The 18902-nt window shown below is 40.7% G+C and overlaps 1 protein-coding gene and 1 long non-coding RNA gene across 7 annotated transcripts in view; one reads left to right on the top strand and one right to left on the bottom strand.

Annotated features, from left to right (window-relative positions):
* The window catches only part of EDEM3 (ER degradation enhancing alpha-mannosidase like protein 3), a 71102-nt gene extending 68572 nt beyond the window's left edge, over positions 1–2530 (bottom strand). For 4 of the 5 annotated variants that reach the window (XM_047840733.1, XM_047840735.1, XM_047840734.1 and 1 more), the window contains exon 1: positions 2181–2530. In XM_047840733.1, the coding sequence (XP_047696689.1) occupies positions 2181–2341 (161 nt within the window). In that variant the 5' untranslated portion in view covers positions 2342–2530. The remainder of the gene's footprint in view (positions 1–2180) is intronic. The other variant, XM_047840738.1, reaches the window with a different exon arrangement.
* Positions 2531–2876: 346 nt separating this feature from the next.
* LOC125155481 (uncharacterized) overlaps positions 2877–18902 on the top strand; it is a 28942-nt gene continuing 12916 nt past the window's right edge. Inside the window, exons 1-2 of one of the 2 annotated variants that reach the window (XR_007148243.1) lie at positions 2877–3130; positions 14630–14676. This is a non-coding gene — a long non-coding RNA (uncharacterized LOC125155481). Of the gene's footprint in view, positions 3205–14629; positions 14677–18902 lie in introns of both variants that reach the window. The other variant, XR_007148242.1, reaches the window with a different exon arrangement.

The raw sequence follows: 18902 nt of genomic DNA, 5'->3' as shown, positions 1-18902 counted from the left end.
AGCAATTATGTATTTGCGGTTTATAGCTCCAGATTCGTACTTTCAAAACTGGAGCTGAAATTCCAAGCCACTTTGGTTGGATTCTTCCAGTTAAAAATTAATTTTGGTCAACAAATGACTTAACTAATGACTCTTCTTCAAATAAAAATTTTTAACAAAAAAAGATAAAAGGGAGTGGTGATCAAATAAGATACGTTCTATCCTTAACAGACTTAAGCTTCTCTTTCCAAATCTTATGAAGTGCAACACTGGACAGAACGTCTCTGAAGTCACACAGATCTGGGTCTGAATACTGGTTCCACCATTTACTAACTCTGATTTTGAACAAGTTGACCTTGAGTCTCAATTTCCTCATCTGCACCACGGGAATCACATTCACCTCATTAAGAAACAGGGAGGATTACAGAGATGTAAAGAACCTGGCACAGAGCAGGGCATTCATTAAAACAGTTATCGAGGATACATTAAATTCATAAAGAGAGAAAATGTAAGATACTTATTAAGGGTTTACTGGGGCGCCTGGGTGGCTCAGGCGGTTGGGCATCCAACTTCGGCTCAGGTCATGATTTCACAGTTTGTGGGTTCCGGGCCCATATCGGGCTCTGTACTGACAGCATGGAGGCTGGAGCCTGCTTCAGATTCTGTGTCTCCCTCTCTCTCTGCCCCTCCCCCACTCGCACTCTGTCTCTCTCTCTCTCTCTCTCTCTCTCTCTCTCAAAAATAAACTTTGAAAAAAAAATTTTTTTAAGAGAATTTCCTGATATTTTTGTTTTGGTAGCTGATACTTTTTTTTTTCCATCAAGCATCTTTTGTTTTCTTATTTCTTAATCGTTGTCTAAGAAACTAATACTCTTGCAATGATTTAAACAATAAGGAAGTACGTATATAAAATAAAACTGATGGTTCCATCTCACCTCCATCCTAATCCCAGGGGTAATCATCTTTCCATGTTTTTCTGAGCTTTGACAATTTCTATTCTGCATTTAAAAGAACATAGGATGGTACTATACATATTATTCTACAACTTGCATTTTTGTCTTGGGAATATATCCTGGATGGCCTTCTACCTCCTCCATAATATCTGAATATTACTCCATAATACAGATGCTCCAAGAAACAGTTCCAGTCTTTAAAAATGCACATCCCTGTATACCTCTCTCTACATCAAGAGTGCTTTTATTTCTGTAGGATAGATTCCCTGAGACCAGATTAATGAATCAAAGAGTAGATACAATTTAAATTTTAGGAGATACTGTCAATAAGTTACAGCAAATTTACACTCCCACCAAGTCTTTTCTCACACCTCAATTAGTTAGTATCTGTGTTTTGTACTAATCTGATGGCAAAAAAGAGCTGTCTCATTGCTTTAATCTGCCATCTGTCACATTTAAGAGGTTGAGTAACTTTTCATGTTTATTGATCATTTGCATTTCCTCTTGTGTGAATTAACTCTTCATACCCTTTGCCCATCTTCTTACTGGTTCTTGGCTTTTTCTTATTAATTTGTGGGACCTAGCATATATTAGGAATAGTGATGCCCAATTAAATGCTGTAAATATAACTGATAATTTTATCACACTCTCAAGACTGATAAGACTACTTTGAACAAAGGGAACAGGTATAATTAACTGAGGCTTCTAAGTAATACCATCAAATACTGTTCTATTAGAAAGTGCAGTGCAACAAAACACTGCAAGGAAATGGTAAATGTGTAAAGTTCAAATTTCAACGTACGCCCCCTTTTCCGTAACAGGTGTAAAGACTATTTCCTTAACTACTGTGAGATCAGCAACATTTTCCCAGCTGGGAGCTCACTTGTGCGAGAATCTAACCACGTCTCCGACGAAAGACAACCACAGGACTCTGGCGCGTAGTGGCACGAGCTGTAGCCCCCTTCACGGGACACTGACATGGCAGCTGCGTTGACACACCACGGATGGCCTCAAGGAGGCTGCACATGTCACCGACGGCCCAGGCGACACCCCGATGGTCCCTTGAGGTCGCACTGCGGGCGACGATCCCCACCTTCCCGGACCCTGTCCTCCCCGCCAGGGTCCTCGCGGGGCAACCGTTCCAATCGCGACAGGAGAGGCCACTGCACGCCCGGGTCGCAATGACAGGCACCTCGCCTGTGGTCCACCTCCTGAAGAAACCCACCCCAGGCTTCCAGGCACCCTTACCCAAGCTTCTGTCTCTCTTCCCTACTCATGGGCGCGGCCCCCGCCGTCCACACAGACGTGGCCGACACCAGGCAGAAGGCGGCCGTCGCCGCTACCAGGCTCCATGGCGCTCGCTGGGGGACCGAGGACCCACAGCCCCGGCCGCCGCCGGCTTCGCTCATGGCCCTGCGGTTCCGCGCACGCGCAGCGGCTACGCCCGGCCGGTGGGACACATTGCCGGACGCGGGTGGCAAGGGGGCTGCGAGCCGTGCCGAGGGCGGGATGCGGAGCAACGCAAGCGGTAGCCGTAGCCGAACTGCTTCCCGAAAGCGCCGAGCCGGTCCCCCGCGCCAGCGCTGCCACCACCCTCCGCCCTTAGCAGCCCGGAGCGCCTCCCCCAGCTTTCCGGTGTCGTAGTCTAGGAAACCGCCTCCCCCAACGTTACTTCCGGGTAGGGCCCGGGGCATTGAGGCTCAGGACCAATGGGGACCAGATCGGAGAGGGGCTGGCTCAGAGGACAGGAGAGGGCATTGGCCGGGAGAAGTGAGACGTGGACAAAAGGCGGGACCTCTGGCTTCTGCCCTCCTCCGACCCGCGAACTTGCGACTCGAAGACTACAAGTCCCAGCGTGCGCTGCTTTCCCCGGCGGGCTAGCAATCAGACTCCGCCTGGCTAAATTTCCACCCTGGGTGGGCGCGCTGCACCCTGGGATGTGTGGTCGTCCGAGGGTCACAGGCGGTGACTGGGATCCCGCTTCCAGCGGCGTCTTGCAGCCAGTCCTACTTCCGGGGCTGTAGGCTTACGAGTCCTAGGGAACCTGTCAGCTGTTTATCCCTCTTCCTGCGCTTGACGCTTCCCGGAGGGCTGGCCGAATGAGGCTCACACGTCCCCAGCTCGGTGCTACCCGCTTTCGGAAGTAGTGTTGGGGTAGCCTCTGCCCCGAGAGAAAGTACAAAACAGTAACAGCAAAAGTGAGTTGACCTTTGATGCCACGTGCTGAGTTTTGCTTGCACGTTCTCTCATGCACTCTTCTCAACTCTCACAAGTAAGTATCACCATTCCCATTTTGCAAATGAGGAAACCGAGTCTGAAGAGGTTAGGTAACAAGTCCTCGTTACACTGCTGGATTAGACACCCAACAAACCTCTGTGACTCAGGAGTCCTTGCATGTAACCACATCCACAAGGATTAAAGAGAGCACGTACTTGATTAATAATAGTTCTCTAAAAACCTCAATGTAAGGAGAGTAGTGAGCTTGAAAGAAAATTTAATGAAGGAAATTGGAACTTGCAATTTATTTTGATCACTGAGTCCCACATTAACTATTGGTAAAATGAGTGGGTTCCTCTTGAAAAACCACATTGTATTTCTTGTGTGATAATTGAGTAGGTAGGTGCAGAGTTTAGGTGCGGATATGATCTCTGTGACCACAGGAAATCGCCTGCTGATCCCCTCAGCAGCGTTCAGCTGTATCTCTGGAAACTTTTGTTGATTTTGATCACTTTGCATCATATGCTTGGCTCTCAGACCGGCCATTCATGTGACACCAATGACTCTAAACTCCTCTCTCTTAAAACGCTGGTGTTCCCTGCATTTTAAGGTTTTCTTTTTGTCTTTTTTTCTCTTTGTACACTATCCTTTGGTGATTTCTTCCACTCATATGTATTCAGCCATCACATGCCTGTGATTTCCATATCTGTCCTGATCTCTAGACCCACACTTCCACCTTCCTGATGGAAATTCCCTTCTCTGTGGCTCAAGGTAGCTCAAATGTAATATGTTCACTGTTTCAAATTAATGCCTTAGATTCATCTTCAACTCCTCCTCCTCCTTCATGGTCCACACCCACCCACTTGCCAAATTACATAGAGTCTACTGCTATCACTACTGGCTGGCACTCCTACTTCTTCTTAGTTCAAGCCTCATTACCTCCTTCCTGAACCATTGCAATGGTCTCCTAATTACTTCCCTGCCACCCTACTTTTCACAACACTCCTACCGGAGTTGGCATTTAAGGACATCTACAGACCCTCTGTACATGTCATCTCCCTTATACCCCTGCCCTGCCCTCAGATTCTATGTGATAACTAACGAATTCTCATGTTATCCTCTGCTATCCCACCATTTTTGTAGAACACTCTTCCCATTGAGTTGGCTCAGATTTCATATCTACAAAACCCTTTCATAGCCTTACAGCCAGTGGAAGTCATTCTCTCTGGGTGCCTGGGTGGCTCAGGTGCTTGAGTGTCTGACTTAAGCTCAGGTCATGATCTCATAGGTTGGTGACATTGAGCCCCACATCAGACTCGCTGCTGAGGAGCAGCAGTGCGGAGCCTGCTTCAGATCCTCTGTCCCCCTCTCTCTCTGCCCTTCTCCAATTCATGCTCTTTCTCTCTCTCTCAAAATAAATAAATAAACTTAAAAAAAAAAAAAGAGAGAGAGAGAGAGGTCATTCTCTCCCCTATTCTTTCATTGTATTTTATGTCTTTATGATTGTGTTTTTCACAGTCAGCCATGCCCACTAGATTATGACTTCTTGAAGGATATGGACTTCACCTTAATTATGTTCCAAAATTCAGCACCGTGCTTCTGCTGTTATAGGTAATAAGTGTTATTAAGTGTTAATAATAAGTGCTTAATAAGTGTTGAATATACTTGTTTCCATCTTCCTTCAGTTTCTTTATAAAATGGGACTAATATAGTCTTTTTATCTACTTTTATGAAGGTTGTGAGAACACATGAGGTCATTTCTGTACAATATTAATTTTATTCCTTTTATGGACTTGCAACCCTATATGGATTCCATCCTGGATCCTCTTTGGCAGCTTTAAGGATGCAGTTAGCTAAATAAATAATACCTGTGAATTGTTCTTGGCTCTGGCATAGAGAACATGACAAGCTAAAGGTCAATACCAACCATCCAGTATTTGAAAACTAGGAACAAAGAAAATAGAAAAATAGTCAGTGACCTTCAGTTGTATGAAATTTAGTCAAGTCAATTATTTGTAGTAGATTATTGGCAGTAATTCAGTTTTCTTTATCTTCCTAATGTTCCAAGCCTTTATAAGAAGTCAAAAATTGACTAGTAACTATCATTAACAAAAATGTTCTCAGGAAGGATTTCTGGCTTTTAATGTTTAGAATTTTCTGTTTTCCCCTCTTGACTCATTTATTTGTTTTCAAGCTAACACTACATTTTAAAAATGTCTAATGAGAACCCAGAACATATTTTTTGTTGACTTGCTAAATAATAATCATTTTTTCCTCCCTTACTGAAATTCAATTTCTAGCCAGTTGCTGAGTCCATTTTTCACTAATCTCTGCAAAACTGTGAGTAGAAAAGCTTATATGGCCTACACAGTATTGCAATTTATCATATGTAAGGTGGAGCCCATGGAAGTGAAAGAAAAATATGTTCACAAAGTGCATTTCAAAAGAGAATCCATTTTAACCTCATGATGGAAATAATCAAGATTCTTAGCTAATTGGCAGTTATGGACACTAGGAAAAATTTACATTCATTATTTTAAAACCTATACACATTATTTTATGATAAACACATGATAAAAAGGATATAGGATTTAAACAAGAGAAACCTTGGTGTGTTATACAGAGGGAAAAACACTGGTGTAAGACATTAAGGAGACTAAGGATAAGGACTTTAAAACAATATGGAAGAGACTTTAGATGTGTAAAGCCCATTAAAAATTGTAAGACATCACACACCAAAATAAAAAGCTTTTGCACAGCAAAGGAAACCGTCAACAAAAGACAACCTACAGAATGGGAGAAGATATTTTTAACTGATGTATCCAATAAGGGGTTAATAACCAAAATATATAAAAAGATTATACAGTTCAACACCACATAATCCAATTAAAAGTGGGCAGAGGACATGAATAGACGTTTTTCTGAAAAAGTCGTACAGATGGCCAACAAGTACATGAAGAGGTGTTCAACATCACTAATCATCAGGAAAATGCAAATCAAAACCATAATTAGATACCACCTTACACCTGTTAGAATAGCTAGAGTCTAAAGGATAAATAACAAGTATTGACAAGAATGGGGAAAGAAAAGAGCTGTTGGTGGGAACACCAGCCGGTGCAGTCATGGTGGAAAACAGTATGGAGGTTCCTCAATAAAAATAGAACCATCATATGATCCAGTAATTAAATTACTGGGTAGTTACCCAAAGGAAATGAAAACACTAATTCAACAAGATATATGCACACCTATGTTTATTGCAGCATTATTTACAATAGCCAAAATATGGAAGCCCAAGTGTCCATCCATAGAGGAATGGATAAAGAAGATGTTGCAACAACATGGATCGATCTAGAGGGTATAATGCTAAGTGAAAGAAGTAAATTTGTCTCAGAGACAAATACATGATTTCATTCATGTGGATTTTAAGAAACAGAACAAACGAACAGAGAAAAAAAGAGACAAACAAAAAACTAGACTCTTAAATATAGAGAACAACCTGGTGGTTGCCACAGGCAGTTTGGGAGGATGGATAAAATAGGTGAAAGGGATTACAGTACACTTATCTTGATGAGCACCGAGTAATGTGTGGAATTGTTGAATCATTATAATGTATACCTGAAACTAATACAACACTGTGTTAATTGTGCTTGAGTTAAAAAAATAAAGCTGTCAAAGCAAATGGTTAGAAATAAGAGCCATTTATAAAATGCCCTTTTATCAGTTAAGAGTTTGTTTGCACAACCTTGTAGCTTATGTAAATATGTATGCTCACCTGTGTTCTCTTTACTTTCTTCCCGGATGGATCAGGACTTAGGGAGGGGCAGGAGAATCCTGGTTAGAATCCTATGGATTCACAAACACAAGGGAGGGGCTCCACTTCAATATCACTGCTCAGAAATAGTCCCAGGAGGCTGTAAGCAGCTGTGTGAGACTGACCAAACAGTGGCAGTTGCCCCTAAATGACTTGAATTCTTTAGTACTACAGATCTAGTTACTCTGAAAACTCTAGTGTGGAATTTGTGAGTAGTGACTTTGTCATTCTTCAAATTGCTTTTCCTCTTATTTGATAGTGCGTGGAATTTACAGAACACTTCTGGAGGACCCAATATTACAAACTTTAAATAAAGATGGGACTTATTCTACATTCACAACCAGGGACTTTAAGGCCCTAGAAAGACTACTTAATGAAAAGATAGTGAATGTTGTGGGCTGACTTCAGGCTTGGCTGTCTGACTTACCCAGATTCCAAGAAAGAGAATGGGGAATACGAATGATTCATTGCTGCTAAAGATGTCCCCAGGGCTTTTATCACCTCTCAATCATGATTCAAGATCTTAAAAATCACTTCAGCTTCAGATAATTATCTTATTTCTCTCAGTGACACCTGCACCAGGTCTCTTAGGCAAGAGATTTTGCTCCTACATAATGTTGTTTTTTTTTTAATGTCTATTTATTTTGAGGGGGGAGTAGAGAGAGAGGGAGAGAATCTGCACTGTCAGTGCAGACCCCAGGTGGGCTTGATCCCACGAACCCTGAGATCATGGCCCGAGCCAAAATCAAGAGTCAGACACTTAACCAACTGAGCCACCCAGGTGCCCCATTCCTATATCATGTTTAATGTTAAGCTCACGCTTGTGGTTGGGTGTTTCATTTTGTAGCCATTTTCCATTTACTTCCACATATCAATCAGCAACAAAGCCAAGTTACATGGCTCTTCACAAGCAAGTGCATCTTGTCGGTGGCCTCTCTCTTAAATCCCCTTGTATCACCAACACGGTTCCCACTTTATATTTTAGTCTGGCCACAGAGGTTTAAGTCTGCACCGTTCCACAACATTTGAATGGTGCTGACTTGACATGGTGGCCAAGAAAAATGGCTCTGAGCCAGCTCTGCTACTTATTGGCCACGTTATCTTAAGCAAGTTACTGAATGTCTTTGTGCCTTGGTTTCCTCCCTTATAAAATGAGAATAAGAATAGTACCTGCCTTCCAGCACTCTTAAAAGGAGTGAATGGTTTACTTGTTGTAACACCTTCCTCCTAGGGGTGTTGTGCAAGAGGTGAGATGCTGTGTGTAAAATACTTAGCACAGTTTGAAAGAACTCAGTAAACAATAGCTGGTCATTATGGAGTGGAAAGGAAAAGTTGCCATTGGTGAGAGCAGGAGTCAGGGGGTAGGCGCAGTGGCTCCCTAGCCCGTAGGATCATGATTCAGCCCTGAATCCTGTCCACTTCCTTTGCTTGCTGACCACATACTGTTACTGCAGCCTCCCTGTCCAAAAATGTGAGCCCTCCTAGACATGCACCTCGAGAGACCTTTGAATTCATGTGTGGTTTCTGCCATGGAGACCTTGTACAAGCTATAGAGCCTCATCCATGTTTTAGAGTGAACATACATACGAACACAATGTACTTTTCTTCCCCTCTTAAAATTAAAAGTGGCCTCATCTGTAAGCCATTTGAAGTTACAGAGGTGGAATAGACTTTGGAAATCTTTTCAGTTTTTTGGGTGACTTCGTTCTGTTTTTTACTTTGTTTTTACAAAAATGCATTTTCCCTCCAACCTCCATAGGATTTAAAAGATACTCAGTTGGATTTATGCTAATTTAACTATATATGAAATTGAGGATCAAAGTGAAAGATGCACATTTGAATGGGTCAAAAACATTAGGTAGAGCAATCTTAGTATTCGGACACTCAAGAATTAAAAGTTAGCTATTTCTGTAGTGATGCTGATATTACACATTATCCAAATCTGACATTGTCACCTTCTAGAAACTCCATTTGCATATATAGATATACATGTAGAAAATTTATACACACTGTGAGAAGTGAGATGAATCATTTTCAGAAATACCAAATGAAAGCTGTGCTGTCTATTTAACAATAGGTTGATAACCTATTGGGAATATGTGCAAGCCCCAACACACACACACAGTGGAATCCTAAACCCTAAGACACTTCACTTCCTGGTTCTTCATCCCCCCTCTTCATTTCACAGGCTTATTTGTGGGGGGGGGGGGGGGCTTTGCAATGAGCATGTGCCAAAGAACTGAAGTCTCTGTGTCACGGAGGAATGTATATTTGTTCCAGTCAGATTACTTTTTGCCTTATGTGGGCATAGGCGACCTCCAGGCCAGGCTGTAAACTCTGTAGCACTCAGTCAATGAGGAATCAGGGGAGGGACTCACATGCTAGGAGATAAATTGCCTGCTGTAACTGCCCCCAGTGTGCCTGTCCATCAGACACCCACTCTTGCAAGAATGTTGATTAAAGCCCCGGGGTTCCCTGTGCTCTGAGTCTCTGTGTCCCTCCTTTGATGGGGTCAGTGGGCTTATTTCTCACACATACTTACTACTGCCTTTTCAGGCTTTCTTCCTCCCATCCCATAATCCTCAGAGAGAGTGATCCAAATTTGTCAAACCTCATCATTTGTTAACTTCAGAAGTGTGCCCTTCCATTGAGATAAATGTTGACAGTTCTTAAATATTTAAAGTTTATTTATTTTTGAAAGAGAGAGTACATGTGCATGCGCCTGAGAGGGAGAGAGGCAATGGAGTGGGTGAGAGAGAGAATCCCAAGGACTAATAGCATAGAGCTTGATGAGGGGCTCGAACTCACAAACTGTGAGATTGTGATCTGAGCAGAAATCAAGAGTTGGATGCTTAACCCACTGAGCCACCCAGGCCCCAACAGTTCTTAAATATTTAAAATTAACTATTTCCTGGCTTTCTTCTCCAGCATAAAGTTGTATGAAAATAATGCTTTATTTGGTTCTTCTCCAAATGTATTGAAAGATTTTGTACTTTTTTTTGTTGTGCTTTTGTTTCTTGGTTTTTAGTTTTTCTTCTTTTCACAAGCGGAGCTTTTAGTAGTTTAGGTGATAAGCCAAGGGGAGGGAAATTTTGCCATGGGAGAAAAGTAGAAAAAACAGTTCTTAGTTTCTTTGCAGATCAGTTTCCTTGTGGTATTTGAAAATCAGTCTACAATCTCCAATACACATGATTGTACTTAAAACTTGGAGAGATGTGGTTTTAGGTATCCCTACCCTCTTGACCACATTTTCATGGCACCAGGCAATGAGTCAAACACATCTGCATTGTGCAAGGAAATGTACTATTGTTAGTCTACTGCTAATGATTAATAGACATCATTATTATGATTATTTATGGAACTAGCTCTTAAGTAAATACTAACTTCAGAACCTTCCCAGCCCTTCTTTTGCAGGCTTGTGCTTAATTTTAGTACCCTACAGTATTGCCTAATGTTTTTTTTTTGGTTTTCCTCCATGTCACCTCACATCACTTCGGTTTCCTTCCTCCTCTTCCTCCTCTCCTCTTCCTCTTCCTCCTCATCTGGCACGGGCATCTATGTGCACACACACACATACACACATTTGCTTTGTACCCACTCCTGAGCATTGAACTTCAAATCACATGATTTGAGTCCTAGACCTGGATCTGCCATTTACCATTCTATGCAAGTCAGTTCCTCTAACACTTGTTTTTTGTTTTTGTTTTCATTCCAATTGGCCAACAGAAGTGGACAGAAGATCCAAATGTAGAGTCACATTAGTGGCTAAAAACATTAAATATTTTAATCATGCATAATTACCGGTTTATTTATTTATTTATTTATTTATTTATTTATTTATTTATTGGTAGATAGTGATTGCAGCCAAATTATAGGAATTGGGATAAAAAGGAACTATTCTCCAACAACCTCATAACCAGTTTTTATTATTAAACCAATCTCAGTCCAATTTCTGTCGTACGTACAGACATTTATTAAACAAACATTAGTTAGCAAGCATCAACAGGTAACACATACCACCTGTTCTATGAGTTTGATGACATGCCGGTCTCTTTCCGTTTAGGAACTGTAATCATAACCTTGCATGAAAGGTTCACTGCAGGAGGATGAGCAATATTCCAGAACCAGGGTTCTGTCACCCTTCCAGGAAGCACCAGACAACTGGAAGTCCTCTGTCCCACACACTGTCCCTACTGGTCCAGCTTCTTACCAACGTGTTCATAAAAGCATGGGAGTACCTCTGAAATATGTTAGCCAGTCCACACATCTTGAAAATCATAAATTTGGGGCGCCTGGGTGGCGCAGTCAGTTAAGCGTCCGACTTCAGCCAGGTCACGATCTCGCGGTCCGTGAGTTCGAGCCCCGCGTCAGGCTCTGGGCTGATGGCTCAGAGCCTGGAGCTTGTTTCCGATTCTGTGTCTCCCTCTCTCTCTGCCCCTCCCCCGTTCATGCTCTGTCTCTCTCTGTCCCAAAAATAAATAAATGTTGAAAAAAAAAAAAAGAAAATCATAAATTCTATCAGTGAGAGCCTATTTCTTTTTCTTCTTTATTTTTTTAATGTTTGTCTATTTTTGAGAGAGAGAGAGAGAGAACATGAGCAGGGGAGGGGGAGAGAGAGAGAGGGAGACACAGAATCTGAAGCAGGCTCCAGGCTCTGAGCTGTGAGCACAGAGCCTGACGCGGGGCTTGAACCCCCAAACCTCATTATGACCTGAGCTGAAGTTGCTTAACCAACTGAGCCACTTTGGGAGTCTATTTCTAATGTCCTTTATTATGGCTAACAAACCACTAATTCCAACAATGAAAAATTCATTTTTGACACTTGTTATAGTAAATAAAATGATCTTTAGTCTGCATTCAGAGAAGTTGGAAAGATGTGCTTGTAGTACCTACATCCTGTTGAGACCCCTTAGCTGCCATCCTGGAGTGGGAATTTCTTTTTCTTTTTCTTTTTTTAGTTTATTTATTTCTTTGGTGGGGCAGGGGGCAGAGAGAGAGAATTCCAAGCCGGGTCCATGCACAGAGTGCAAAGCCTGACATGGGGCTCTGTTTCCTGAACCATGAGATCATGACCTGAGCCAAAATCAAGAGTCAGACACAACCGACTAAGTCGGGTGCCCTTGGAGTGGGAATTTCTGATTGGGACAACTGATTGCACCCCTAGTGTAACTTCACCTGATCCATTTATAATATCATACTGTCTATTGTGAAGAATTTTAAGGTATACATGGCAAACATTATCTTGATAATACTTACAAAGGATACATAATATGTCAAGCACTTCCCCCTCTCCCTCAACATTTGAGAATTGTTATCTTTCTTTTGCAGATGCAGAAAATGAAGTTCAAAGAGGTTTATCACTTTGCACATGTCAAAGTAGGAAATTGGCACAGCCAAGATTTGGATAGAAGGCCAGATCATTTCTACCATAAATTCTGGTTTTGCTTGTGACAGTCTTGATTTACACTGTCCTATTATCCTGAGTAGTGCCCCCTTTCATTTTCAAAAATGTCTCAATATAAATGATAAATTATATGGGGCACCTGGGTGGCTCAGTTGGCCTTAACCATCTGACTTTGGCTCAGGTCACAGTCTCACAGTCTGTGAGTTCGAGCCCCGCATCGGGCTCTCTGCTCTCAGCACAGAAACTGCTTCTGATCCTCCGTCCCCCCTGTCTCTCTGCCTCTCGCCTGCTCACATGTGCTCTCCCTCTCTCAAAAATAAATAAACATTAAAAAAAAAAAAAATAAAGCCCAAACTACATTACATCACCTCAAAAATCCAAGGGCCTCATCCCCAACCTATGTCAGATTCTAACAGATAAATGAACACACCACAGCAAGTTCTAGCCTGGCTTCTTCTTGTACCACCACGCTATTTTGAATAAAAGGAAGAAAACAACAGTATAATTAGGTGGTACAATTCAAGAAAAGAAAGTCCTGCTAACAGGAAATACAAGTCTCCTCCTTTGCTAAGAAAAATGTAATAATGAGTCACCAAGAAATTGGACACACTAATCAGTTATAGAATACAATGAAAATAATAGGAAGAAGAATAAGAACGATATTGAAATTAAGCTACATTTTCAACCGTGTTTGCCCACGAACATTCATATTGACTAAGTTTGGTGTCTGTTTTGTCTTGTTTCCATTCATACTTACTCTGAAACACTAAGGGGAAAACAATTTTTGCACCCACATTTTACCACTTTGGTAAAATACAATATAAAAATCACACCCTTGGTGTAAAGTTACATTTACCAGTCAGTTATGGGAACTAAAAAGCACTTCTCTAGGATGCACTGAAAATTTTTTCAAAGAGCATTCCTTTTTTAGGCAAAACAAAATCTCTGTCACTGCCATGACCTTTTCCTGAAATGATAAAGACAGCTGCCTGTGGACGTGTATGGGTTGAGAAATGCTGGCCTTTTCTCGTGTGAGGGTTCACCGTGGCAGAGACACGTCATGTGACCCAGGAAGGAGCAGGCCCCCAGGACTAAGAAGTGCTCTTGTGTGAGGCAAAGGCAGCTCTCTGTCACTCATCATCCCATGACTGGGTGGACTATCAGAGCCTCTTAGTCTGATGTTTTGTGTGGCCCCCTCTCTGAAATGTTCTATTCTTTGGAGCTTCTGCACCAAGTTAAGTTGCAGCCACCCTCTCTTCCCACCTCTGACATTGCCTGAGGCTTCCCTAGTAGGGGGCTGTCAGCAGTAACGGGCACCAATGGCATAGTGAGAACATTTGAGGAGGCCCACAAGTCGACCTAGACAATCTGGAATTTTCTGATTAACTCTTTGCATTGTGCCTTAGATTTGGTTAGATCCAGTCTCTTTCTTTAAACTCCAGAAAGTATTTTTTACTGGGGACAGAGTGAGAGGATGGTAAAATCTGTTGCCTTGTTCTTGGGAAGGCAAATAAGTCTTTTGAGTAGGGAATGCTAAAAAGGATAAAACACTATTTGTGTGAAACTTAAACCTTTTCGTTTCCCATAAAATGTGTTCCAACTCTTACCTACATCTTGGAAATACCTGATAAGCATTTGTGGTGTCATGGACAATGTGGGGATCATAGGAATGTTTTGAGCTGGGAAGATAGGAGAGACGTTATCTATATCATGTTGTCTAAGAAGAAAATTCCATTCTTTCCTAATCTAATCACAGCTCCCCTTATTCTTGTTAAAATTGTAAGAAAATGAAGGCTAGTGTCTAATGAATTCTAACACCATTCTAGGTGCCTTAAGTGTGTACATTATTTTTCATCCTTTTAAAAAATTCCGGGAAGTAAGTCCTATTAAGATTCTCATTTTCCAGATGAAGGAAGTGAGGCACCAAGGGGTCCTCAGCCTCCGAACCATTGAATGGCAAAGCCAGGATTTGAACCTGCACAGTCTGGCTCTGGAGGCTGCATTCAACCAGCCAATACCTTCCCTCATAAATTACTATCTAAGATGGGTTAACATGTTCCCAACAATCTTATAGTACTAAAACAAACATCTGTAACTTAAATATTATGCTGCTGTCATATTGGAAAATATCACAAACTTCTTAACATCACTTGTAACAAGATTTACTCGACTTTATAGGATTTATTTGATGTTACCTTTAAATGAGTTTTTTTTTTTTAAACTGGAAAGCATTCATTGACTCAGTATTTAATGTTCTCCTTCCAGATATAAAGCACAGAGTCTGTGGGGGGAGAAAATCTTTCTGATAAGAGGTAAGATATGCACACAAATCATCATAAAATAAAGGGGAAAATAAATGCCATCAGAGAAAAGCAAATAAAGAGCTATGGGAATTCAGGAAGGGAAAGATGCCAGATTTAATGACCTTAAACTCCAAAGAGCATCCCATCTTCTTGAGTTTCCATTATCACAGCTACTGTGTATGAACTATGATGACATCTTTGAAGGCATAATAAGGAGCAGTATTATTAATTAGATAAGAATTAGAGAGCTGTTATTAATGAGAATTAGAGAAGTTATTAGTAATTTAGCATTTCTTGGTCATGAGGTAAGATTAATTGAACTTCAGTAAAAATTTATCCCACTTAATATACTCTGACTACTCTTTTCTGACAAATCATGTTCCTCATTTCCCTGAAAATATTGTCAAAATAGAATCCTGAATGAAATCAGTGCCTAACACAGTGCCTTGTACTAAAAGGTACTTAATAAATACACATTCACTTGTTTGATGACTACTTATTTAAACCTGCCTCTAGCCCTGTGTGCACATTTGAGCATAAGCTTTAGTACACATCATTCTCAATAGTTATCCTCTTTTTTCTTCAGCATACTTGATCTGTCGTTCCATTTATTCATTAGTCATTCAACAAACATTTTTTTTTCAGAAGTAGTAATCTGGATTGATGCTTTTATTTCTTTACAACTTGAACAATTTATTGGAATGTGGTGCCACTCACCAAGATGGAAACCATAGGATGAAGGACAGCTGAAGAGAAGGGGGATAGATGATAAGTTCATTTGGGACATGATAAGTTTGAATGGAAGGTGCCTGTTTGACATCCAAGTGAGGAATACAATAAGCAGCCAGATGTGTAGGTCTGGAGGGAGAGAGAGAGACAGAGACAGAGAGAAAGAGAGAGATCCAGGTTAAGTATAAAAGGGAATTATTAAGCACCATGGGAGGAAGTTAAAGCCATGGAAAAATTGTTCTTAATCTCAGGGGTAAGAACCCTTTGAGAATCTACCAGTTGTCTCAGTGCGTCCATGTAATCCTAAAATTATATGTGACAAGTCCTCCCCCTAGAATGTATTGCAGCACAATATCCGAGAGGTTCATGACTCCAGCAAGGCTAAGAATGATAGGTGACAAGAGAAGTTTCAGGAAGGAACGTTGGGGATCTCCAAAATAAGAAGTGGAAGAAGAGTAGCAAAGAAAAGAAAGCCAGAAAGCAAACCACGGGTGAGTCACTGAAGTCAAAGGATGAGAACGTTGGAAGGAAGGAGTAGTCAATAGTGCCCCATGCTGCAGAAAGCACTGAAAGGTCCTTATCTCACTAGCAAATTCCCTAAGGTGGGTTCTGTTGCAGTGGATATTCAGCACATGTTTACAGAAAAATTATATCCATTAAATAACTTGAGAGGAGTGAGGCAAAGTTAATAAAGTGATATGCCAGTGGCATATTTAATTAGGTTTGCCTTTACATTAACAAGTGAAACACACAGGCAGTTAGACGGTAGCACTAGTTAGGTCATCTTATAAAGTCTCCCTAGCAGGCTTCTCTATGGTAGAAAATGGTTCACCAGCATCACTTAAACCTTCCCATTGGCCTGAAAGGGAAGGAGAGGGAAGAGGGGAAGCAGTTTCCTTTATAAAGGATGTGACCAGGAAGGTGCACACCTCACTGATGCTCACATCTCATCGGAAAGGAATTAATCAATTGGTCACACCTAGCTGCAAGGAACGCTGAGATTTTTTTGCTTGTAACTGGGCAGCCATGTGTCCAGATTAAATTCAAGAGATTGTACAACTAGAAAGGAGAAGAGGCTAACAAATATTGGGAAGTCTAGCTTTGGTGTTTTTACAGTCATGATCACACTTCTACTGAAGATGCAACTATGAGTTTTGAAATATTTATGGACTCCTAAAATGGGTTAACTGGAAAATCTGTTCCATTTTACTTTTAATTTTTCTTATTACATATAACTTATGTAACTTAACTCCTTTTTTAAAAATTTTATTTATTTATTTACATATTTGTTTATTTTCAAAAGTTTTATCTATTTCTTTTGAGGGAGAGAGAGAGAGTATCCCAAGCAAGCTCCATGCTCAGCACGGAGCCTGACATGGGGATCGACTCCACCCTGGGATCATGACCCAATGTGAATCAAGAGTCACAGGCTTAACCGACTGAGACATCCAGGTGCTCCTTAATTTTTTTAATTTAAATTCAAGTTAGTTAACATATAGTGTAGTATTGGTTTCAGGAGAAGAATTTAGTGATTCATCATTTACATATAACACCCAGCGCTCATCCCAACAAGTGGCCTCCTTAATGCCCATCACCCATGTAGCCCACCCCCCTACCCACCTCCCCTCAACAACCCTGTTTGTTCTCCATATTTAAGAGTCTTAAATTTTTATCTTATTTTTTGTCTGTTTTTATCTTATCTTTCTTTCCCTTATCCTATGGTCATCTGCTTTGTTTCTTAAATTCCATATATGAGAGAAATCATATGATATTTGTCTTTTTCTTAGCATAATGCACTCTAGTTCCATGTACATTGTTGCAAATGGCAAGATTTCATTCTTTGTGATCTCTAAGTAATATTCCATCACACACACACACACACACACACACACACACACACACACATATATATATATACCACATCTTCTTTATCCATTTGTCAGTTGATAGACATTTGGGCCCTTTCTGTAATTTGGCTATTGTTGATAGCACTGCTATAAACATTGGGGTGCATGTGCCCCTTCGAATCAGTATTTTTGTATCTTTTGGATAAATACCTAGTAGCGTAATTGCTGGGTCATAGGAGAGCTCTATTTTTAATTTTTGAGGAATTTCCATACTGTTTTCCAATGTGACTGCTCAGTTTGCATTCCTACCAACAGAGCGGAAGTGTTCCCCACCTATAAAATTCCTAAAAGCTATAAATAAGTAATAGGATCTCTTTGGAGAAGTGTTAAAACACATCATTATTTTGACCAAGCTTTGGGGGAATTTTACAGTTATAGAGGTAGCCCAGTTTATGACTTTATCCTTTCTCCTCTGGGTAAGATGCATAGAGATAATGTGCCACTGGAAATATTACAAAGCAGCTTCCCTTGAGACTACTTCAACCCCATGGTGATAAGCCACAACTAGTAAACGGTAAAAGCTGTACTACAGTTGTCCCTTCTTATCCATGGAGGATATGTTCCAAGACACCCGTTGGATGCCTGAAAACCTGGATAGGACCAAACCCTATATGTACTATTTATTTGATACACACATACCTGTGATGAAATTTAATTTATAGGTTGGTCACAGTAAAAGATTAACAACAACAATAATAAAATAGAACAATTATAATAATCATACTATAATAAAAGTTATGTGAACGTGGTCTCCCTCTCCCTCTCTCTCTCTCTCTGTCTTCTTCAAGATGTCTTATTGTACTGTACTCACCTTTCTTTTTGTGATGTGAGATGATAAAATGTCTATGTGATGAGATGAAGTGAGGGGAATGAGCCAGGCATTGTGATACAGCATTGGGCTACTGTCAACCTTCTGACCATACAACAGAAGGAGGATCATCTGCTCTGGACAGTGGTTGACCACAGGTGACTGAAACCACAAGAAATGAAACCACAGACAGGAGCTACTACTGTATCGGTAATTGCGGTTGCTCCTGGAATAAAAGAATGGATAAAATAGCAAAATATACTAGGACTAACATGAACATACTAGAGGGTTGTTATTTACTGTTTTACTTTTGGAACAGTGGAGTGTTAGAAGTTCATAAGGAAACTTAGTGCTTTGCAAAGTTATTTAATTTACTTAATACTAGATTTTGGTGAGAAAGCAGGGAAATTATGAGAGCAATCACCCAAGGAAGTGTGAATGTTCACCAGTTAAACAGAAGTGTTTTCCGATCACTTCCATTCCTCTAATATGCCAGGGAAGCTGGATTTTGGAAACCATTTGTGTGCATTTATGAAGTTGGTTCTTTTTTTTTTTAACTCCCAGAAATCTGATTTGTGTTTTCATTAATGGCATATTCTAGAACTGTGCTGTTCAATATGGTAGCCACTAGCCACATGTGGCTATTGAGCACCTGAAATATGGTTACTTCATAAATGTAAGTATATACTGGATTTAAAAGAGTTATTATGAAAATATAATGTAGAATATCTGATGATTTTTAACATTGATTACATGTTTATGTGATAATATTTTAGATGTATTGTGTTAAA

Source organism: Prionailurus viverrinus, chromosome F1 (assembly GCF_022837055.1).
Source record: "Prionailurus viverrinus isolate Anna chromosome F1, UM_Priviv_1.0, whole genome shotgun sequence".
NCBI classification, from domain to species: Eukaryota; Metazoa; Chordata; class Mammalia; order Carnivora; family Felidae; genus Prionailurus; species Prionailurus viverrinus.
The sequence above is the reverse complement of the archived record's forward strand: the minus strand, read 5'-3'. Positions and strand labels throughout refer to the sequence as shown.